At 44.5% G+C, this 24,282-nt stretch overlaps 1 protein-coding gene across 1 annotated transcript in view; it reads right to left on the reverse strand.

Annotated features, from left to right (window-relative positions):
* dlgap1a (discs, large homolog-associated protein 1a) overlaps nt 1-24,282 on the reverse strand; it is a gene marked incomplete at both ends in the record, with an annotated part of 97,007 nt that overhangs the window by 19,938 nt on the left and 52,787 nt on the right. Inside the window, 4 exons of the mRNA XM_079284501.1 lie at nt 2,533-2,615; nt 2,717-2,869; nt 3,027-3,152; nt 5,963-6,087. Of these exons, the coding sequence (XP_079140627.1) occupies nt 2,533-2,615; nt 2,717-2,869; nt 3,027-3,152; nt 5,963-6,087 (487 nt within the window). The remainder of the gene's footprint in view (nt 1-2,532; nt 2,616-2,716; nt 2,870-3,026; nt 3,153-5,962; nt 6,088-24,282) is intronic.

A 24,282-nucleotide genomic window follows, 5' to 3' on the forward strand; every position in this document is an offset into this window, starting at 1 on the left:
GTCCTCGCCCCGCCGGTTCGGGAGTCCCCTGTGCCATCTCCGGATCCCTATGACGGAACGCTGGGGAGGCGACAGGGCTTCCTGTTTCAAAGCCCCAGACATTCGCCTCAGACAGGGCCAAGGTTTCTTACGTGGCCGGCTTACTGGGCTTTGGACTGGGCCACGAACACATTGAGTATCGACCAGCCTAATTTCGTGGATTATGTGAACTATGTGGAGGATCTGAGGAGGGTTTTCGACCACCCGGTGGACTCCGAGGATGCAGCTCAACGCCTCCTCCGCTTACGACAGGGCCAAGCGAGTGTAGCGGAAACACTCAGTGGACTTCCGCATTCTCGCCGCCGAGTCTAGGTGGGGAGAGACGGCGCTCAGGGGAGTTTTACTTCACGGACTATCCGAAGCCGTGAAAGATGAACTGGCAACCTGTAATAAGGCCGGCTCATTGGAGGAGCTGATTAAACTTGCGATCGGGCTGGATAATCTGATGCGGCAGAGGCAACGTGAGAGGAATTTACAGGTCCCAAGGGGCATCGCCCGTGACGTCATCCTCTTCCAGCTTCCGCCCTCGTGCTGCTGCGTCAGCCTATCAGGACAAGCGGATAAGTCCTCAGGCTTCGAGTTCGTCCCCCTCGGAGGTGGAGCCTATGCAGCTCGGCCGTGCTCACCTTTCGCCACAGGAGAGAGATAGGCGGATCAGAGCAGGCGAGCGCCTGTACTGTGGCTGCCTGGGACATTCCATTTCCTCCTGTCCAGTTCGGTCAAACTGGGGCGCTCAACAGTAATGGTTGGGATACTGGTGAGCGGACCCGAGCCTTCTCTCAACTCCCCACTCCCGTGACACCATTTGTATGAGAAAACTTGAGTGTAGTTATATAAACACAAGTTTACCATCCCAATCTCTAGTTTCAAGTCTTCAATACAGCATGATGCTCATTTAGAAAATTATCTCATTTAGGGTACAATAGACCATAACGCATAACCTTGTGATCAAAAAGTTACTACTATTGGGCTGCTCCCGGAGTTTATATGGACACTTGACTATTCTTTTCAGACAGACTATATTCATCGATAAATGTCTTTTTCTAACTTGCTCTTAATTACATTTTAACTACCAGCCCTATTTTTAGGCCTCTGCTCGAAAATTGCATACCCATACTCAAGAGAGTCCACAGCTCTAACTACAAGGTCTATTTTAATAATGTTGATGCTCTAATACAGGTGACACTTGTGAGATGTGTTCAATCGTGTAAATATTGTGTATATGTTACTGGTTAATGGTGAATGAAGATGGCACATAGCTCAAATTGAAAAGTTTCAGGTTCGCCTGGGAAAAAAAGCACTTTCATTGAACATTTTTTTTTAAATAATGCCTAATGAACCCTACAAATACTCCTGTGTCATAGCACAACAGGTTTGTGGTCTCTCTAAGCTAATTTTACTTAGATTGAGTGAAGCAGGCCAGCATAATAGGAGGAGTACAGAATTTCAAGCCGAATTCTCATTTCTCTCTCATGCTCTATTCAAATTTTATAAACTATATAACTATATATTTCACTTTTTTTATCACTCATATTATTCAATACATCCAAATACAGCTGTTAGGAATCATTTTGAGATTCCTAACATCATCAGAGCCTTTCTCTGGGTCTCATCCATAGGATTTTCTCAGTTCATGTGTGTGTATGTGGGTGTACCTCAGCCTATCATTGTCCGATTTCATTCAATGAGCCCGCCTTCGACGCGTCAGAGTCTCAGCATGGCGGGTGCCGAAGCGGGTCTTGATTGACAAGTTTTAGCGAGTAAAGTTGAAAGAAGTGCTGCGTCTCCCCAAGCGTAAATTTCTGCTCGCAGGAAGTCTGACCGCTCGTCCATGCTGGATTGACCGCTCTTATTCTGGAAACAGCTCAGCACAAACCGGATGCACTTGGCATCAATGATTCTAGCTTTGAAACGGATAATCTGCGACGTTATTGCACAAATTTTTCATAAAAACGGGACCAATAACCCACGATTGTTTTTGCCGAAGGGCAGTGCCATCTTACCGTCCTCCACTCACAGCTTTGTACTGCTTCCACGGAGAGAAAAACAAAAGGTATTTATGCGTTCCGCCACGGGTGCTAGTGCTATTAGATGCATTGGTTAGCTCGGTAGCTGCTAGCATCAGGGTACAAATCATGATTTGCCGTACACATAACGATTTCTGCCCAGGATTTCATGCTGTTACGACACATTTTCTAGATGCTTATATTAGTAGTCTATAGTTGTGTTTGGAGTGTGTAATAAGTGACTTCGATGATAGTGTTGCCATACGTTGCTGTTTAATCCGGAAAAACAACTGTAGAAATCCACAATACTGGCGAACAATAAGGGCATTTTCCGAACAATATTTTCAGGTGGCCTGAGCCCGAGAGCCCCCCAATTGGGGGGCTCTAGTAGCCAGAAGGTACCAAATGTCCAGTCTTGCTCATGTATTTCGTGGATGTTAAATGGTCAAGTACATTTTGACTTAAAGGTCAACAAAAAAAAGATTACCCCCTGTCATCCTCCACTTGCACCCCTACAGAGGTAAACTTGGATGGGTCCTCTGGATCTGGAACCTCCTCCGGTCCATCCACCTACAGGAGACCGGCAGGATGAGTGCATTATAATCACCAACAATGAAGCACATTATTTGGTTTATTTTGTCTCTCCGCCTTCACTGCTGTCTCACACATACCTGGATACCTATGGAGAGACATCTGCCCTTCCTGAGTGCTTCTTTCCTGTATACGTCCCGGTGGTCTTCAACAACTGGCCCCCTGCTCAGGACTGAGGGGGTGCTGACTGTCATGGTGCTGTTACTGACGTGCTGACTTGCTGGTCCATGGACCTACATGGGAATAATAAGAAGAGACAAAGTGCATTGTGAATACACTACTTACAAAAGCAATGAAAAGTGTTTTTTTAAATTTTGGTAGCTTTTTCGAAGTTACAATCTGTTAACTGCACAAACAAAATGTTGATTTGTATCAGTACAAAGCACTAACCTGTGCATTAGCAGCTTCTATGGCGGCTGTCAGGGCCTTCATGCTGTCGATGCTTTCCGTCGAGTTACTGAGCCCTGATTGGATGGTCATGTCACCTCTGGGTCCCTCCTCTTCCATGTATGCATCCTGGTTGGTTTTAGAAAACATGGAACATTGCTTTCAAGACAAGGGTTAATATGACCATTAAATATCACATCAAACTTTATGTCAATAAGCTGGAGGTGCACAAAGTCATGACTGTTTGAATCATCTTCCGTTCTAGACTAAAAACTCATCTGTTCAGACTATGGCCAGTAAAAATGATGAATACATAGAAAATATAAACTCTTTTATTGTCTATCTTTAGCTCTTTTTACAAACTCACACGTAACTATAATTGATGTTTTAAAAATTCCAATGGTATGCTCACAATCTCCCAAAGAAATCAATCTTTGCTAAAACCCTATACAGTTTTGCTATATCAAGGCCCACATTTACGTCAATACATTTTTTCATTTGCTTTCTGTTTTTTGATTCTTCATTCCCAATGAAAGCATGGGTCATTTTCAGGTAATTCTTTAAGCAAGTGAGTGATTCACAGTGGATTTGAAAACTGATGGCTGCAAAGGAGCTGGCTCCTCAAAAGCAGGCAAAAGAAGACTGAATTTCTCCGTTACATTAGGAAAAAGCATTGAAAGCCACCTTGTCCTGTTATCACATATTCCTTTTTGGAATTTCAGCCTTAGCCACTGAACATGGAAGCAGACTAAAAGATGGTGCTTTACAACAATCACTGATTGACATGATCACAGTGAATATTGGCTTTACCAGGGTTCCCACGGTACCTGGAAACCATGAAAAACATGGAATTAATTTTTTCATTTTCCAGGTTTGGAAAAGTCATGGAAACTGAGCAAAAGTTAACACTTACATGGAAATTGAAACAGTTGTCCTGGAAAATTTTATTGGATGATGTGTAAAATAGTAATAAAATGAAACTATTGAGCACAGAATTAAGATGAGTTTATAAAAACCCTTTACATGTGAACAGCTTTTACTGTAGATAGAAATGGATGATCCCATGTTGTAGAGCAGGGGGTGCGCGAGCTGCCTCTAGGGTGCGCGAGAGGAAAAATGTAATGGTGGTCTAATGGTGCAGTCCTGTCTCCTAAAAATTACGTTCCCACAAAACTAAAATGCATTCTCAATTACGTTAGACTAAAAACGTATTTTCTCCCTGATTACGTTTGTGATTGACGTATGACAAATACTCCCGGATTTTACACGCGGGCCTTTGTGGAGGTATTGTAGCCGCGTAATGTTCCTCGTTGCTCGGCCTGGATGAGCGCGTTTCTGCTGGAGACAGGCGGGGTGTTTTGGTGGTATCTCGGCCGACAACTCTGTGTTGTTCCCGTGCGTCGATGAGCGCATTTCTGCCAGAGACAGGCGGCGTGTTGTGGTAGTATTCTGACCGCGTAATAAGGAGAAGGAGAGGCGGTGGTGGTGTTAAAATGTTGATTAGAAACGTATTTGTAATACGTCAATGTAACAAGTCAAACACAAACGTAATCAGGGAGAAAATACGTTTTTGGTCAAACGTAATTGAGATTGCATTTTAGTTTTGGGGGAACGTAATTTTTAGGAGACAGTCGGTGCAGTGAGGTTCTGGCTGTCTGGGTCTACAAAACACGTTTGTTGTTCATCTACAGCTTGTTGCATTATTTCATGCATTGATATTATCAATAAGACATCATCTCAAAGCATTTACAATGTAGACTTGACTGGCACATCTTTTAAATCAAGTAAGTAGTCAGGTGTCCGAGGGGGTTGTGTTTGTGAGGGGAGGGGAGCGCGGATGGGGGCGGAAAGCTTCAGGGGCCTATAGATCATCACTTAATATGGTACCTGGAAAATCAGGAGGTAGCATGGAAATTTTTTTCAAGGCAAGCGTGGGAACCCTGTTTACTTTCCTTCAGAGTGGAACATTTGTAGGTACGGTTTATCATTTTCAACCCGTTCTCAACCCCAACTCGTCAAATACTGACACCAACGACATACATACGCACCCTGTAGCGTATGTATGTAACTCATCTGTGTCATTATTAAACGGTCAGAGCAACTGACATTGCATAAGGTGTAACAATTCCTCAAAGGGCGGTGGGTTGAGGTAAGATGGGTGAAACAAACAGACTTTCCCCCAGGGGACCACTGTTCGTGTCTCGTGTGAAACCAAAGTCAGCGTCGACTTATTCTCCTGTAGTTGTTACTTTTGTTAGTTTTGTTTCTCTACTTAACCAACACCAGCTACGTAACAAACTGACTATTTTAAGTAACAAACACTTATTTTCACCCAGACCACAATCTTCTTCTTAAACCTAACCTGGTATTTTTTATGTAAGTAAACCTAAAAGCTGAGGTAAAACTACCCTCGAAGTTATTTTGAGAAGACACTATTCATTTAATGAGTGGAAACTGACACGCCATCCCTGATACATTCAAAACGCTAGAGGGGAACGTAGAGCTTCCATGTTTCAAGCATAGGGCCACTGACCAAGCGTCGGTATTTGACCAGTTGGGAGTGAGAATGTGTTGTCCATCAACAGGAATGGGGTACAAAACATTTCGGGTAACGGGTCCAGCCAATTTTGAGTGAGACAATATAACATTTGCCGAACAGTGGACACTGTTGCCACGAGTAAATAACTTTTCTTGGAAAAAGGAAGGCGGTATTTTCGGGAATCTTGATCCTGGTGTTTGTACCTCCAGAGTGACTTCTTTCCAGTCAAAACAACCAGAACCACATAGGGAAACGCTCCACATTTCAAAGTGTGCACTTCCATAAGTGCTATAGCCCTCAGGGTAGTCTCACCCTTACCTATAATGTACATTACTTCACAAATAGATGTGTTGATGTGAATACATGAGGGACGAAGTAATGTAATAGACGTGTGCAGTACCTGTGCAGACTCTGTGCTGCTCTGGGCTGTGATGGAGATGTAGGGCTTGGAGGCTGTGGAGCAGGTGGATGTTCGGGGCGGCACTGGAGGAGGGGTTTTCTTATAGGTGGTGATGCAAGATGAAACTACAAGAAAATGAGAAAGGGGGAGGTGGTCTGGTTTTCCCATTCTAAACAAGCTCAAGTTACATTTTACTTGCAAGCAATTGAAACTGCAAATGTACTGCAATGACATTCAGTTAGATGTACAAATAATATTGGATCTGAATCCAGCCAGACTGTGATTAGTCCGGTCATGATAACTTGTCCCAATCATTGTCCCAGAAATGATTGCGATAAACAATATAATTTTAAATATATAATTTTAAAACCATTTTATGCCACTGATATAATGATAACATAATATAATAATGAAAGCACACCCATTCAAAGAAACTTTTAATTCCTACGAATATACAGACATTGGAATTGGCATGTGAAAAAATATCAAAATATTCTATATACAGTATCTGTGCAATGCCCAAGTCTCATGATGGTGGCGAAAACCCTGCTGTTTATTCTGGCTTAACTTAAAATGATCAAGGTCATGTCCATATATCGTACGATAAATCGCTAACATAAACATGATTGAGGTCATGTCCACATATCTTACGATAAGTCGCTAACAAACATGATTGAGGTCATGTCCACATATCGTACGATAAATCGTTAACATAAACATGATTGAGGTCATGTCCACATATCGTACGATAAATTGTTAACATAAACATGATTGAGGTCATGTCCACATATCGTACGATAAGTCGCTAACATAAACATGATTGAGGTCATGTCCACATATCTTACGATAAATCGCTAACATAAACATGATTGAGGTCATGTCCACATATCGTACAATAAGTCGCTAACATAAACATAATTGAGGTCATGTCCACATATCGTACGATAAATCGCTAACATAAACATGATTGAGGTCATGTCCACTTATCGTACGATAAGTCGCTAATATAAACATGATTGAGGTCATGTCCACATATCATACAAGAAGTCGCTAACATAAACATGATTGAGGTCATGTCCACATATCGTACAATAAGTCGCTAACATAAACATAATTGAGGTCATGTCCACATATCGTACGATAAATCGCTAACATAAACATGATTGAGGTCATGTCCACATATCGTACGATAAGTCGCTAATATAAACATGATTGAGGTCATGTCCACATATCACACAAGAAGTCGCTAACATAAACATGATTGAGGTCATGTCCACATATCGTACAATAAGTCACTAACATAAACATGATTGAGGTCATGTCCACATATCATACAAGAAGTCGCTAACATAAACATGATTGAGGTCATGTCCACATATCTTATGATAAGTCGCTAACATAAACATGATTGAGGTCATGTCCACATATCGTACGATAAATCGTTAACATAAACATGATTGAGGTCATGTCCACATATCGTACGATAAGTCGCTAACATAAACATGATTGAGGTCATGTCCACATATCGTACAATAAGTCACCAACATAAACATGATTGAGGTCATGGCCACATATCGTACGATAAATCACTAACATAAACATGATTGAGGTCATGTCCACATATCGTACGATAAATCGCTAACATAAACATGATTGAGGTCATGTCCACATATCGTACGATAAATCGCTAACATAAACATGATTGAGGTCATGTCCACATATCGTACGATAAGTCGCTAATATAAACATGATTGAGGTCATGTCCACATATCGTACGAGAAGTCGCTAATATAAACATGATTGAGGTCATGTCCACATATCACACAAGAAGTCGCTAACATAAACATGATTGAGGTCATGTCCACATATCGTACAATAAGTCACTAACATAAACATGATTGAGGTCATGTCCACATATCATACAAGAAGTCGCTAACATAAACATGATTGAGGTCATGTCCACATATCGTACAATAAGTCACTAACATAAACATGATTGAGGTCATGTCCACATATCATACAAGAAGTCGCTAACATAAACATGATTGAGGTCATGTCCACATATCTTATGATAAGTCGCTAACATAAACATGATTGAGGTCATGTCCACATATCGTACGATAAATCGTTAACATAAACATGATTGAGGTCATGTCCACATATCGTACGAGAAGTCGCTAATATAAACATGATTGAGGTCATGTCCACATATCACACAAGAAGTCGCTAACATAAACATGATTGAGGTCATGTCCACATATCGTACAATAAGTCACTAACATAAACATGATTGAGGTCATGTCCACATATCATACAAGAAGTCGCTAACATAAACATGATTGAGGTCATGTCCACATATCTTATGATAAGTCGCTAACATAAACATGATTGAGGTCATGTCCACATATCGTACGATAAATCGTTAACATAAACATGATTGAGGTCATGTCCACATATCGTACGATAAGTCGCTAACATAAACATGATTGAGGTCATGTCCACATATCGTACAATAAGTCACCAACATAAACATGATTGAGGTCATGGCCACATATCGTACGATAAATCACTAACATAAACATGATTGAGGTCATGTCCACATATCGTACGATAAATCGCTAACATAAACATGATTGAGGTCATGTCCACATATCGTACGAGAAGTCACGAACATATTAAAAGGTATAAGGACATGACCTTGATCGTTTCGACTGAGTTGATGATGTAAGTATTGTGACAGGCCCAACTGTGACCTCCATTTCTTAATGTGTTCTCATTAGCTCTGATCTAAACAAGGTTTAACAAGGTTGCTACTTTGATTGTGTGACTCTAATGTGATGCTCTGGAACATTTGTTCACACACAAAAAAATGACCAATGTTTATGCTTTCCTTGCAAGGGTGGTTGTACAAATAATGACTCATTATGAATAATGTTGTTAGTTCAGATCAGATCACACAGCAACAATATATATCTTTTCTTAAAGGACCAGTGTGTAGCATTTCAAGGGAGCTATGAGCTGGAAAGCAATATAATATTCATAACTATGTTGTCATTACTGTATACTCACCTGAATTTTTTTGATTTAATAGCATAAAGAAGTCCTCCTAATGGAGTCCTTCATGTTGTACTGGCATGTTTCTACAGTAGTCCAGAAAGGACAAACCAAACTCTTACTCTAAAGAGAGACTTTTGCATTTAGCAGGAAGAGGAACATGCATTCTCTGCTCAGGTACTTTTATGATAAAATAGCAAATAGTTGTTTGCTGCTATGTTGATGTTCTAAATTCAGAAAATGATTCTATGAATATTTTTTGGAACAATAATATGTGCCTTGGAAGGCAATAATAAACTAGAAGAGCACTTGGAGAGCGCAGACCTCCAATCTCCTATCTTGCAATTTTAACAAAAGTGAAACATTTGTGTAACCGCCCCGTTATTATGATCCGTTCCAAAATTTGATGGGTTCTTCCTTGGCTAAAGCTGCACCAAGTTTCATAACAATTGGGTGAGCAGACTGTACTTAGTCATGCTGATAAGCAAACTAACTGAATCGAAAACATAACCTCCTCAGCGTAGGTAAAGCTGATGCCCTAGTCACTAGGGCATCAGCTTTACCTACGCTGAGGAGGTTAGTGATAGGAGCGTCAGTTTATACGCTTATATAGGTTGATTTGACAATCTGTGTAGTTGTTTTGGTTGGAGAATTTGTTTGTTCAGCTGTAACTTTAATTATTGGAATCATTCCTGACAGATAAAAAGTTGTGTTTTGTATTTTTAAACGCAAAACTATGCATTTTAGGATAAAGTTCCAGCTCGAAGTGGAACTCCACTGATTTTACACATCAAAGTGTGTCTCCAGGTGTCGGGGAGTACTACTGCCGATGTGAAACAAGTTGTATAAGCCGTTTGTGTCTCCAGAGGCAGCTGTGTGGGCTGAAGACTACAAGTTGGAAGATGAAAAAACAAGTGTCTGTGGAGATAGAAAGCGGTGAGTTTACCAGACCTGTGTAACCCTGACTTTCTGCATTGCTACAACGCAGACACTCTTCTTGCTGGTGTAGCCCTGGCTAAAAATGATTTGAGACATCAGGATGTAAATAGTTTTCTAAAAACCAAGTTAAAAGTATGGATAAAAATAGATATGGGTGGATACAAATTTATATCAATAAGAGACTCATAATCTTTACAGTTCAAAGGATACAGTTCATGCAAATGAGCATAGTTTGATTGATATATGTACATGATTCAGCACTTTTGTCCCCCCCTAACAACCTAACTTGTATAGCAGTATCATATGTCAATCTTTGTTTTGTCTTTGTTTAATTGGCTTGTCCTGAAACTATCAGCCAATCCAAGCCCATTCTCAGGTAGAGGGGTGGGGCTTAGTCGTGTGTGGCCGGGCTCAGTGTGTTAGAGGGGCAGAAGCGAATTCTAACTGAACAGTAACTGAACAGTAACTGAACAGTAAGAGATCAATAAGGTTCATAACTTAATGGCTGACGACCAGTTATCCTATGTTTGAACTGTTGTGATCTACAAGAGGTAAATATGAGTTTGTGTATTGTTTGCTATACTGTGACTAAATGTTAGTGTAAAACAAGTGGTGTTGCTAATCGCGAGTAGCCGTTAGCATGAGCATAATAATTGTTAGCTTTGCTGTCACACTGTTAGCTGTGCATTTGAAACTAATTGTTAAAACAAGCTATTACTAAATCGCCATGAAGTAGTGTATGGACTTGTTGCTTAGCTGATTTATCTGATTCAGGAGATGGACGTTTGCGACTGTAAGTGAGGATCGGGAAAGCTCCTTGGGACCACTATGGGGAACTGTTTCCCACGTGTCCGTGAGCTGCTGTAGACTGTTGCTGCTGTTTCTTCTGCGCCCTACCTGCCATCCATTACCCAGCTTCCCCTCACTTTCCCCTCTGAATATGCCTTGGATTCGTGAGTACTGACAAAAGTGCACGTGCTTTTTTGTTTATTGCTTGTGTGAACAAGTGAAGCGGCCATCACAGTTTTTAGGCCTCTTCGCTCCCAAACCACGACTCAGGCCTGCAACGAGGGTTTTTCAGATTATTCTGATTGTGTGTGTGTGTGGGACTGTGAGTGCACAGTGTATTGATGACCGCATGTAATAAATGCCAAACTGTTTTTCTAATGCCCTTGAAGTATATTTGATGTGTTAGTCAATCACATTCATGTTTTGATAAGAGCTGGTTAAAAGGGGTAAAATACACTTAAAACACAAGATAAAAGGACTTAAGAGGCAGAGACCTTTTATTTACTTAATTCTATTGGAGGCACCGCCAGTTATTTTAGTTTTCATAATAGAGGAACAAAAGTTGTAAGAATAAGTATATTCATGTATAAGAACAGGTAATCGCGCCATTACGATTAAAACTTTACCCAGGACCCCGCCCATAGTACTACTACAACCTAGCAGATTCACATAATATTATATAGCTACATGGGACGGGTGTTACACTTGCTTCCTGCCCAGCTGTTACTTTTGTCACTTTTCCCACTACACATTTAAGAAAGTTTCCTGTAACAACTGAATCATTGGGAGGATTTCATTAATGACACCTTTCATTGTGATCATCTACTTTGAACAGCCTTCTGTTACCCATAATATACACGCAACCCAAATAGTAAGCTAGTGGACTACATAAGTGTGCCCTAGACTGTATTATGCCTCTCTGCTTATCAGAGTGGCTCAGTCCATAGATTGACATCATTTGTTATAGAACATTGCCTTACTCAAGACATAGGATATTTGTAGTGCAGAAGTCTTCTAAACTCTGCCAATATCTTCTGCCGGTCATCTCAGTGGAACTAGACTCAAGTAGATTAAAATGGATAACAATCTCTAAATGATACCATAAGACTTATTAAAACCAGATCCAGTGCTATGAATGGGATTCCTGCCTGCTGGGATAACCTCTGGTTGTCCCCCAGATAAAAGCTGTTAGCTCTGTCAGCAATGTTGCCGTTATTAACGCTGTCAGCTTCTAGCTCAGAAATGTCAGTGTTCCGAGCCGCGTGAAGGCCAGTGGCGGCTGGTCAATAGAGTCCCCCCCTTGAGCCAAAAAAATTAAAATAGTAATAAATTATACATATTGTCAATATTTGTGTTTTTGAAATATGGAATGCACCCAGTAATATGTGTAAAATATATCTACGCAAAATATATGCTCCCTGCTCGTCCTCTCTGCATGTCTCAGCTGCTCTGGGGCGCTGGAGAAATGGCCCACAGGAGGCGGGTCTATGAAGCAGTTTAGCCAATTGCTGATCTCTTAAACACCAGCCCTATTTTTAGGCCTCTGCTCGAAAATTGCATACCCATGCTCAAGAGAGTCCAGAACTCTAACTACAAGGTCTATTTTAATAATTTTGATGCTAGAATACTGGTAACACTTGTCAGATGTGTTCAATTGTGTAAATATTGTGTATATGTTACTGGTTAACAACTGATACACTTATAGCACAGCTCAAATTGAAAAGGTTCCTGTTATGATGTGGTGCGTTCATGGACCCAAATGTAGACTCAGGACAGCAGAATTCTATTTCAAAAACCAATATTCTTTATTTCTCTCAGGCAGAGGAAAAGACAGGAAATAGATAGTCAAAAAGGAGGCGTCTCTATGCGCTCCGCACTGGTCCAAGCCGGAAAGTGGCTAAATCCTCTGAGCGACTGACTAAGCAAACAGTCACGTCAAACACTGAGGCGCATCCTCGCGCTCCTCTCTGATCCTAGCCGGAAAGTGTCTGGCAGGCAGGCTGGAACGTCTGTGTGATACCCGAGGCTCGACACAGGGACGCCAAGACTACACAGCTGATCTCCGAGGAACTAACTGGAAGGCTTCTTCGTGCAGGTGAAAACCCGAGGCTCGACACTGGACGGCAGGTAAGTTGAACACAAATGGATTGTTAGTAAAGGAATCTCACAGCGTGAAAAAACGGACAACTCGCGGGATGGGAAACCAGGTTGGTAAACGGACGGACTGACAACTGGGATGAGCGTGACAGGAGTATTTATGTCAGCTGGAGGTGATCACAGGAGATGAGGCACAGCTGTGCCTGCGGAGAGAGGCGCAGCAGTGGGCGGGATTCGTAGGAGGACACTACTGAGGGAAATACAGCAGAGTTAGACATAAATCCTCACAGTACCCCCCCCCCCCCCCACCCTCAATGGGAGCCTCCCAGCGAACCACCAGGCTTATTGGGGTGCAGGCGATGGTATGTGCGGAGTAGCTCTGGATCCATAATCTGGGAGAGAGGAACCCAGCATCGTTCCTCCACACCCAATCACCAAGGTACTGGTAACCCCTACCTCGTCGGCAGACATCCAGGACATCACTGTCGACTGTGTAAACCGGACCGCCTTCGATGGGGGGGGGGGGGGGGTGGAGGGGGTTCGGCCGGAGGGTTCAGTGGACTGGAGTGAACGGGTTTGAGAAGAGACACATGGAAAACAGGGTGGATCCTCATGGATTGCGGGAGCTTGAGCTTGACCGTGACCGGGTTGATAACAGAGACGATGAGGAACGGGCCAATGAATCTGGGAGAGAGCTTCTTGGATTCAGTGCGTAGGGGTATGTCCTTGGTGGAAAGCCAGACCTGTTGGTATGGCTGTTGTGTGCGTACTCTATCCAGGCCAAGTGACTACTCCAGGAAGATGGATTTGCCGCCGCTACACATCGGAGCATGGCTTCTAGCTCCTGGTTAAGCCTCTCGGTCTGCCCATTGGTCTGGGGGTGAAAGCCGGAGGAGAGGCTAGCAGTGGCACAGAGGCTGCGGCAGAACGCCTTCCAAACTTGGGAGGAGAACTGAGGACCCCAATCAGAAACAATATCCATAGGGATGCCGTGGTCTAAAGACATGTTGAACCAACACGTCTGCGGTCTCGCGGGCCGACGGGAGCTTGGGAAGGGGAATAAAGTGAGCCGCCTTGGAAAACTGGTCCACAATTATCAGGATGACCGTGTTGCTCTCGGAGGGGGGAAATCCGGTGACAAAGTCCAATGCCATATGCGACCAAGGCCTGTGGGGAACCGGCAGAGGTCGTAATAGTCTGACAGGGGGTCTGTGCGAGGCTTTGTTGCGCGCACAGGTGGTACAGGCTAAGACGTAAGCTCGGGTGTCATTGTCCAAAGATGGCCACCAGAAGGAGCGCCGGAGCCAGTTGATTGTACGTCTTATCCCAGGGTAGCCGGAGAGTCAGGAGTCATGAGCCCATTGTAGGACCCGGGAATGGACGGAAAGGGGAACGAACAGGCGCCCTGGAGGACCACCTCCTGGGTCTGGCTGGGTCTGCTGAGCCTCCCGCACTGCAGACTCTATCGCCCAGGTGAGAACCCCTAGGACACAGGCGGGTGGAACAATCGTGTCTAGAGCTGGGAAAACTGACGAGAGAGGGCGTCGGTCTTGATGTTCTTACTCCCTGGGCGGTAGGTGATAGTGAAGTGGAAACTGGCAAAGAACAGACCAGCGGGCTTGGCGGGAGTTCAGTCGCCGGGCAGAATGGATGTATTCAAGATTTCGGTGGTCGGTCCACACAATGAACGGGTGGACTGACCCTTCCAACCAATGTCTCCATTCCTCCAGAGCCAGCTTGACGGCCAGTAACTCCCGGTTGCCCACATCATAGTTCCGCTAGGCCGGGGAAAGGCGGCGAGAGAAAAAAAACACACGGGCGGAGCTTAGAGTCAGTGGTTGAGCATTGTGACAATACTGCTCCTACTTCGGTGTCGGAGACGTCCACCTCGACCACAAACTGGCGGCTTTCATCCGGCTGCACTAGGATGGGGGCTGATGTGAATCGTTCCTTGAGGATGTTAAATGCTCGGTTGGCCTTGGGGGACCAGGAAAAATCCACCCTAGAGGAGGTGAGTCTGGTTAGGGGTGACGCCGTCTGACTGTAGGGCCGAATGAACCGGTGGTAGAAGTTTGCAAACCCAAGGAACTGTTTGAGCTTCTTCTGGTTAGAGGGGACCGGCCACTCTGTGACCGCCCTAACCTTCTCCGGGTCCTTGCGAATCTGACCCTCAATGATGAAACAAAGAAACTGTACGGAGGTGACATGGAATTCATATTTCTCGGCCTTGATGAAGAGTTGGTTCTCCAGTAAGCGCTGAAGGACCTGACTAACATGGTGGCAATGTTCTTGTAGGTTCGAGGAGTAAATCAGAATGTCGTCGATGTAGACAAACAAACTGGTTGAGAAAATCCCGGAGCACATCATTCACCAAAGCCTGGAAAACGGCTGGTGCATTGGTAAGTCCGAATGGCATGACCAGGTACTTTAAATGTCCCAGGGGAGTGTTGAAAGCAGTCTTCCACTCGTCCCCCCCCATATCCGAACCAAGTGGTAGGCATTGTGGAGGTCTAGCTTGGTGAAAATCGTGGCTCCGGGTAGGGATTCAAAAGCAGAGTTGAGTAGGGGTAGCGGATACTTGTTCCGGGTGGTGATCTGGTTTAACCCTCGGTAGTCGATGCAAGGACGGAGACTCTTGTCCTTCTTGGCCACAAAGAAAAACCCCGCTCCCACCGCGGAGGATGATGGGCGGATAATTCCAGCAGCGAGGGAGTCTGATATAGGTCTCCATCACCTCGCGTTCCACTCGGGAAAGGTTGTATAGTCGGCTGAAGGGCAGGGTGGCACCGGGGAATAGTTCTATGGCGCAATCGTAGGGTCGGTGGGGTGGCAGGGAAAGGGCTCGTTCCTTGTTGAATGCCTCGCTGAGATCTGCATACTCCAAGGGGACCGAGGTGAGATCAGTTCCGGTTGTAGGGGTGTGGAGAGAAGAGGTCTGCTGGGGAATGGCGGACTTGAGGCACCTCGAAAGACATCTAGGGCTACAACGGATGATTCTGTTTCCTGCCCAGTCTATCTGTGGGTTGTGGTCCAGGAGCCAAGGATGGCCCAGAACCAGAGGCGTAGAGAAGATGTAAAAACAGATCTCGTGTTGGTGGTTTCCTGATACAAGCAGGGTAACAGGGCAAGTCCGGTGCGTGACATTGGTCAAATGACTTCCATCCAGGGCGGTCGCCTGAAGAGGGCATTCCAAATCCTCCAAGAGAATCCCATGAGCGAAGGCCAAGGAGGAGTCCAAAAACTCTGTTCTGCTCCAGAGTCGATGAGGGCCAAGACTGGTAGAGCACCGGACGGCAGGCATAACTTAGCTGGTAGTGTGAGATGGGACTTGGAACGGGGAAGTCGGGTGGAGTCGCTCGCCAGTATTCCCACTCTTACTGGCGAGCCCTCTCTTTTGGTCGCACTGGACAGACAGGGATACGGTGACCCGACTCGCCGCAGTAGAGGCAGGCTCCTGAACGGATTCGTCGCTCCCTCTCTCCCTGAGACAGATGGAACTGTCCCAACTGCATGGGTTCATCCCGATCCTTGGGAGAAGGTGCCGGAGCGGGCGAGTGCTGGTGGCCTGGGCTGCGGTGGCGAGGGAGAGCTGGGACCCGGTGACCGGAAGTGGTTACTGGCTGACGAACCGGAGCCGGGAACCTGTAGTTACGCTCTCTCCGATCTCCGAGGAACTAACTGGAAGGCTTCTTCGTGCAGGTGAAAACACAAGGCTCGACACTGGACGGCAGGTAAGTTGAACACAAAAACGGATTGTTTGTAAAGGAATCTTTAAATTTTTTCACATAATGCCTGCGTTGGCCTAAAATTATGCCACAGACAGAACACGTTTTACATGTCCCCACAACATATTTTACTTTGAGTGAAGCAGGCCAGCATAAATGGTCTGATTCAAGCTAAATTTTGATTTTCAGAACCAGCAGTTGCATTGCTGTATTATGATTTGATATACTGTATAACTAAATATGAACTATATATAAAATTTTCTTATCACTAAGAGTGTTCAATAATTCTAATAAAGCAGTTTGACACCATTTGGAATAATTTTGAGCAGTTATGAATGTCATATCTGTCAATCATAAAAATATATGAATCATAATTTGTGTCTGACTCCTAGATTCGGCTGTGTTTGGCTGATCTGCACAAAAACACCTTTTTCGATGTGGGCTAGTCCAACGGGAGCCATGCGGGGGTGTTTAACAATCTCATTGTCTGTTTACTGACTAAAAATCTGAAAATGCTGGGCGAACCCCACCCCCCTAAATGGATTGGTCCAGCACAGTTTCGGGTGCCATTTCCTCATTCAGTAAACCAGCGCAGTGATATCACTCACAAACACACATCACAACATGGGGGACACAGCTGTGCCACAATCCGCTGGAATAGATCCGTTTTTCGTCCATAAAACGTAAGTTGTTTTACCCAATATTTTTTGTCGTGACCTGTGGCTGATATTGGTATGAACCCCCATAACTTTTGAACGGTTTGAAAGAGAGTAACTTCGAAAACGACAATCTGCCAAAATCGCTCCGTGCTTTCTCATCAGAGACCAAAACAAAGAATATTGTACTGCAGTTTTTTGCCCAGAAAAATGTGGTTTTGTGGTAAAACTTGTAGTATTCTTCTAGATATGATCTTAGTTCATGTATAATTGTGTTTTGCAGTGTGTAAAATGGCTCCCATGGTTGTTTTGCCCAGAATCTCTTTGTTACACAGGTATTTTTATTCATTTATTCGTTTCGCAAAAGTGAATTATACACAGAGTATACACAGTGTACACATGTCTGTCTACACAGAGGGTCTCCGAAATAGGGGACCCTAGACTTAAAGATGTAAATGTGTGACATACAATTTAGCCAATCAGCGTCCTCAAATAGATTCAGCTTGGGGCAGAATCTGTATCCCCCAAATTGCGCTTTTTCGTCAGGACTAGTCTCTACAGGCGAGCGCCAGCGCGAGCACTCCTCCTCCAAGACCCGTTTGAGAGGATAACTTTTGCGGAGAAACTGCAGGTGAAAGAGCTGATATCAGATCAGCCTGACCTCACAATCAGACAGCAGACCACACACGCACACGCACACCTACAAATACACTATGAGTGCAGACACATGAATACCTGCATGACGGGATGCGGCGGCATTAACGAACAATGCATAAAGTCAAAATCAATTCAGCTAAAACACGCATTCCGCCACACACTCAAGAGCATATTATTCATAGAGGGCACAATATTACCCATATCATGAAGACGACACCAGAGACAAATGAACAGAGCAGTAACTCTCCTATCACTCCCTCCAGGAAACACACGACTCCATAGTTCTTGTTACTGACGGATTTATTAGTCTGTCAACACAGAGAGGGAAAATGAGTCCACTTGAAAACACATGAACCTTCAAAGTAGATCACTGAACCACTTAAACTTAACACTTTAATACTTTGCGCGTCTTCTTGTTGCTGTGCAACAAAAATGTGTCCCCAGCGCAACATTGGACATAATAGTTCCTATCACATATAAAACCAAATGAAAATCCATCTTAACAAAAACAAGTTGTACAAATAATAATATATAATATAAACAAGCATATTAAATAATGAGATAAATAATATTTATGACAATTAAAGATACTGCATTTAACTTACCAGAGCTGCTGTTCACTATTTAGCTGTTCTTCCTCCTTTCTTTCTTCACAAAGAGTTTAATCTCACGGTTGTTCAGTACATCCGTGTGTTTTAGTTCCAGTAAGAAGTCCTTCTCCATTCATGGACGCCAGTGAAGACAGTCGAGCCTCCCCAGTTGTATTTCTTGAATAAGTTTTAATGGGTTTGAGGCTGAAAATGTCCGCTCCACAGAGGCAGCAGATATTGGGATTGTCACCGCCCAACATGTCACGCTAGCTCTCTGGACCGGACACTCGCTAACGTTTCGTCAGGCTTGCAATAGAGTGTAGACCAGCCCCGGAAGTTAGCATCGCACTGGTTCTCTCAACAAAAGTCAATGTGATTTTTCCAGTGGATTTTGGATTATTGCAGAAAATAAGCTCTGTGGAAAACAAACATTTATGCCACTTAAACATTTAGTTCAGCAAGATAACCGTGACAAATGAACACCACTTTTATGTTTTCCGAAGCGGGAACGCAATCAGCAGAAGGAAAAAGCTAACGTTAGGCTATAAAGGAACTACACCATGGCCACATGAGCGAGAGTTTATAAAACACTGTTTTGTAGTCTCAATTAGCTACTTGTTAGCCTTTTTTAAGACTCATAAAAGCGTCAAAATTCACTCCTGACATGAATCTGGCTCTATCTGCTGATGAAGTCCCTGATATGTGGTTGGAAGCTCTTGAAAAAGCTTGGAAACAGACATGTTGGACTACTCTTGCTTTGAAACTGGAGTCTGTCCTCTGCAGGCCCACTGGTGGACCTGTCACTATAAGCATGCACACCACCTACAATACAATACACCCATTTCTTTCTTCCACCATGCTGCAGTGGAACACAGCAATTTCATGTTTTTCATCTACATATTTCTTATCTGTGTTCATGCTTCTTATTTAGCCAACAGCTCCAGGAGATCCAAATATAGATGTGAAATGGCATTTATTCATGCCTGCATGTTCATAAATAGCATGCAGCCTGAGGCGAACATAAAGCACCATGTTAGCTACGTAGCTAGCTGCTGATATATCTAAATATCAATGTCCAGCTGGCAAGACAAAAAAAAAACAGCGGGAAAAACCATATGCAGCAACATAACACTGTCTCGCTCCCTCTGTCATCCAGAAATATTAACCCTTTAACAGTCACTACTGAAAAGAGCAAACGTCAAAAGTCTGACCTTTTTTGCCACGCTAGTGCTATGGATCCATGGATGGCAAAGTCCCTGCTTCAAAACGAGCCTTATAGATACCCTTGTAGTAGAGGCAGGCTAATTGAGGCCCGCCGCTAGTACAGAATTTATGGTAATAGTTCTCCCGTTGAACATCAGAACACCAAAAGAATGAAACAATGTTACGGTTTGCACAATGCCTAAAACTACTGACGAAGCAGCCTGACCATATTTATCTGATTGAGAAGACAGTCCGGGTGCAACATGCTGAATAAGGTCTTTACCTTCATTGATGAGCGGCTTGAAGTGGAATGAACACGGAGCTGATATCATGATTGACAGCCTCTAACAATGACAGCAAGGAAATAATGAGTGAGCATGCGTGAGGAGTGAATGACAGATTTTTGAGAAATAAACTACAAACCTAAGCATACGAGAGTATAGTCTTCCTGACTGAACTTACGCTAGAGCTTTATTTGCTGTTGCAAATAGGTTATGAGGTAGCGTTGGTGTTGTCACGTCCGAGGGGCAGATCTGAGACTCAAGCGCAGACACTGGAGACGAGGTGAAGTTGGAAATAAGTAGTGATGTTACGAGATGTGCCGACGCTTCGAAGCGTGTCGAGTAATGGAGGGGGCGTTTCCTTGAAGCGCGTATCGAGGCTTGCTTCATGTAGGGGAGGAGCCAAAAATGATGACGTCCGAAGCCTCGCTGCCCGGCTGTACCACGTGACTGCTTCGGGAAGTGGTTCAGAGTTTGCCGAGAGGTTCGACAGCAATATAAACCACTCAGGCTCCATTCAAAATGTGGGTTGTTGGTGGAGAGTTGCGGTCAGTTGAGAGTTTGGATAGTTTGGAGAGAGAGAGATAGTTTGGATAGCGTTTATATAGTTTGGAGAGTTTAGAGAGAGAGAGATAGTTTGGAGAGTTAGGAGAGTCAGGAGAGAAGGATAGGTGATGGAGCCAGCTAGGAAGAGGAGGATTTCCCCTGTGTGGGAACACTTAATAACATGATCTGTGGTTTCCTCTTAGGTAGCAAACTGTGGCATCGTTTAGACACCAGCGTCATGGAGGCACGGAAGACTCACAATGTAACAGCAGATGCCACTGTGGAGGTCCAGCGCTACCTTTCCGAGCCAAATATAAGCAGGCTGGAAAAGCCTCTGGAGTACTGGGAGAAGCAAAAATTCCTGTATGCAAATTGATATAGACTTGCTCTTGCGTTTTTGTGCACGCCAGCATCTTCTGTACCCTGTGAAAGGGTGTTTTCAAAGGCCGGAGAGGTCGTGTCAAAAAAAAGGAATAGTTTAAAACCAAACACTGTTGAGAAACTGTTATTTCTGAATAAATATGAATCAAATGTCCCGTGTCCTGTACATCACTGTCCAAGTTCCACAAGCATATTAAGTCCCCTCTTCCTAGTTCCACAAGCACTTTCACTGTCCTCTGCCTGCTTAAGCCCATGCCATTTTCCTAAAGTGACATAATAACATCATAACACAACCTGCCATATCATATGATACTCCCATTTTGGGAAAATTCACACACAGAATACATTCAAAAAATATATAAAAATATTTTATTATGCACATATGTGATCATTTATGTACAGAAATTATTTGGTCATACATTTTTGTAATTCCTTCATTCCCAACAGCCATAACAGACACAACAATTCAATGCATCACATTATGTGGTTCAGATACAGCTGCCTGTGATTATACACTTGGCCAGTAGGTGGTATCGTGTGCACATGAAGCATCGAGTAATGAACCCTTTCTCGAACCAATTGGCTGAAGTGTTGCGAGGCCTCATGAGGCTTCATCTCGCCATCACTAGAAATAAGGTATTTTTACTTAAAAAGTCCGAAACAAAAACTGAAAGCGACTCTGAAGGAGAAAAGCAAAGGTACAAACCAGGAGCAAATGCTGGAGCACCGAGCAAACACGAGGGAGACACGAAACTGGACCAGACAGGGGAACGAACAAGGACGATCTGACAACCAGAACAGGGAAAGCAGGGGAGTATATATGTGTGGGGTGATGAGAAGATTGAAGGCAGCTGGGTGGACTAGGCAGGTGAGTAGGATGAGTGCAATCAAGGGAAACACACACACGGAGACAGACACAGGGGGGCAAAGCCTAAACCGTGACAGGTGTACTATAATCACCCCGAACTCTTCTATGTTGTTACAAATAAATCAAAGTTGTCATCGCCCATCACCTCCTCCATCTCTGTAATACAGACACAAACTTTGTGTGTTGGCTGGAAGGGGGCCTAAGGGCCAAACAAGGAATATGAGTGTTTTATTGACTGGTAAAGGACTGTATATTTTTACTGTGGTTCATTAAAAGTTGTGGCCACCAGGGGGCATCGTTCAGAATGCACTCCAGACAAGATGTTCCTTTTGAGAGGTTTACTGACAATCGTCAAACAAGCAATTGTGTGTGGTTCTGAACCAGACATACATGAAATAATAATTAGTAAATACCTCTATCCAACATTGGTTTCTAATTAGGACATACAGGGACAGAATACAGGCCGTGATAAACAGGTCCGGGACTCCTACAGCCACCAATTAGCAAACAAGGAACGAGCTACTAACTATCAGAATAGCTTGCCGTGCAAATGACACAATATAACTACATTAGACGAACACCAAACTTTACATCTACTTACTGGTTGTTTGCACGCACACAGTCTTGAGAGTCAAACTCCGAACAGCAACATAAACGAATCTATTTACAGACACGGCCGGCATTTCGCGCCGCCTAGCTCGTTCAAGCCTTTTCACTTCCTTCACGCCGTTAATATTAGTCCGCGAGCAGCTGACTGCCGTCCTCTTCCGCAACGGGCGTAGTGCGGTTCCTGCTCCGCTGCTTCTCCGAAACCCGTCTGAGGTCGTCCTTCGTCACAGCCGCCCCCAAATTTGTCTCAACTAATTTGCAACTCAAAGAAGGACTAACCGGATCAGTGTCTGGGATGGTAGGCAGGGTGACAAGGCGAGCGACTGGTCTGGTATAGGTCTTGCCCTTGATCTGAACAACTGCCGTCCGGACTCTCCCGTCTGTTCCTGGGATGACTACAGTTACGTGACCTAATGGCCAGTGAGCTCTTGGCAACTGGTGATCCACCACCATGACTATGGTTCCCAGTTGCAGCTGTGCAGGGTCCTTATGCCACTTAGACCGGGTCTGAAGAGTCGGAAGGTAGCGTCGGATGAAATGTGTCCAAAACTGGTCAGCTAACACCTGAGTGTGTCTCCAACGTCAGCGACTGAGGAGCTCTGACTCAGCATACACAGCCTGTGGTAGTGAGGGGTCAAGCCGCCCCATGAGAAGCAAATTGGGGGTGACTGGGTCAACATCCGCCACATCTGTTGACACGTAACCTAGTGGTTTGGAGTTTAAAATCCCGTCTACTTCAATCAGTACTGTCCGTAGGACCTCTTCTGGGACAGTTTGGGTCTGAATGGTGGCGTAGAGCGCAGCTTTCACTGATCTCACTTCTCTCTCCCAGACACCTCCAAAGTGTGGTGCACCTGGGGGGTTGAACTGAAACTTGATCTGGTGTTTAGCCAGATGAGCTTGGAGTGTGGGGTGCATGGTTTTGAATGCCTCATCTAGTTCTCTCTCTCCTCCTTTGAAATTAGTGCCCTGGTCAGAGCGAAGCTCTGCTGGTTTGCCTCTTCGTGCAATAAAGCGGCGGAGAGCCATCAAAAAGGATTCAGTGTCCATGCTAGACAAAACATCTAGGTGCACAGCCCGTGTTGTCAGGCACTTAAACAGTATGCCCCATCTCTTCTCATGGCGATGGCCAACCTTCACTGTGAAGGGCCCAAAACAGTCTGTGCCTGTGGAGTAAAATGGGGGCTTCAGCAGCCTCAGTCTGGACTGAGGGAGGTCTGCCATCTTGGGCACCACTGGAGTGGCTCTCCACCTCTGGCAATCCGGGCAGGAGTACTGATGGCGTTTCACAGCTTCACGGCCATGCAGAATCCAGTATTTGCGGCGCAGCTCTGCAAAGAGGCGCTCTGATCCAGGATGATGGAGGTCCTTGTCTAAGTCCTGAATGATGAGCTGGGTCACTTTATGCCGAGAGTCCAGTACCACTGAGTGGATGGCATCTGGCTCTAACTGGTCGCTGAGGCGGAGTAGTCCTCCAACGCGGATGAGACCCACAGTCTCATCATACTCCGGGGCTAGGGAGAGCAGCCTACTGTTGGCAGATACTGGCTTACCGGCACGCAAGAGGTTGAACTCCTCAGGGAAACTGTCCTGCTGGGCTTGTCTCAAAACTTCTCTTTCTGCTTTCTGGTAATCTTCTGCAGGAAGACTGTCTTGGTCTACTGCCGACCCATGGCGGGACTGTGCAAACGCCTCTGTCAGTGCTCTGAAGGAGGTGAACTGGTTGGCATCTGGTAGCAGAGGATTATGAGCAGTCATGGTGAAGCAGCTGATGGTAGGTTTTCGCAGTTAAACAGAATTCACTGTCTCTCCTGAGGCTGGCTGTGTGGGCCAGAATTCAGGTGACTGCTGCAAGAAATCAGGGCCCTGGCTCCACCTACTTTTACCAGCCAGTTCCAACAGTGTCTTCCCTCGCGTGAGGTCAT

This window comes from Melanostigma gelatinosum (assembly GCF_949748355.1).
Source record: "Melanostigma gelatinosum genome assembly, chromosome: 15".
In the NCBI taxonomy this organism is placed as follows: Eukaryota; Metazoa; Chordata; class Actinopteri; order Perciformes; family Zoarcidae; genus Melanostigma; species Melanostigma gelatinosum.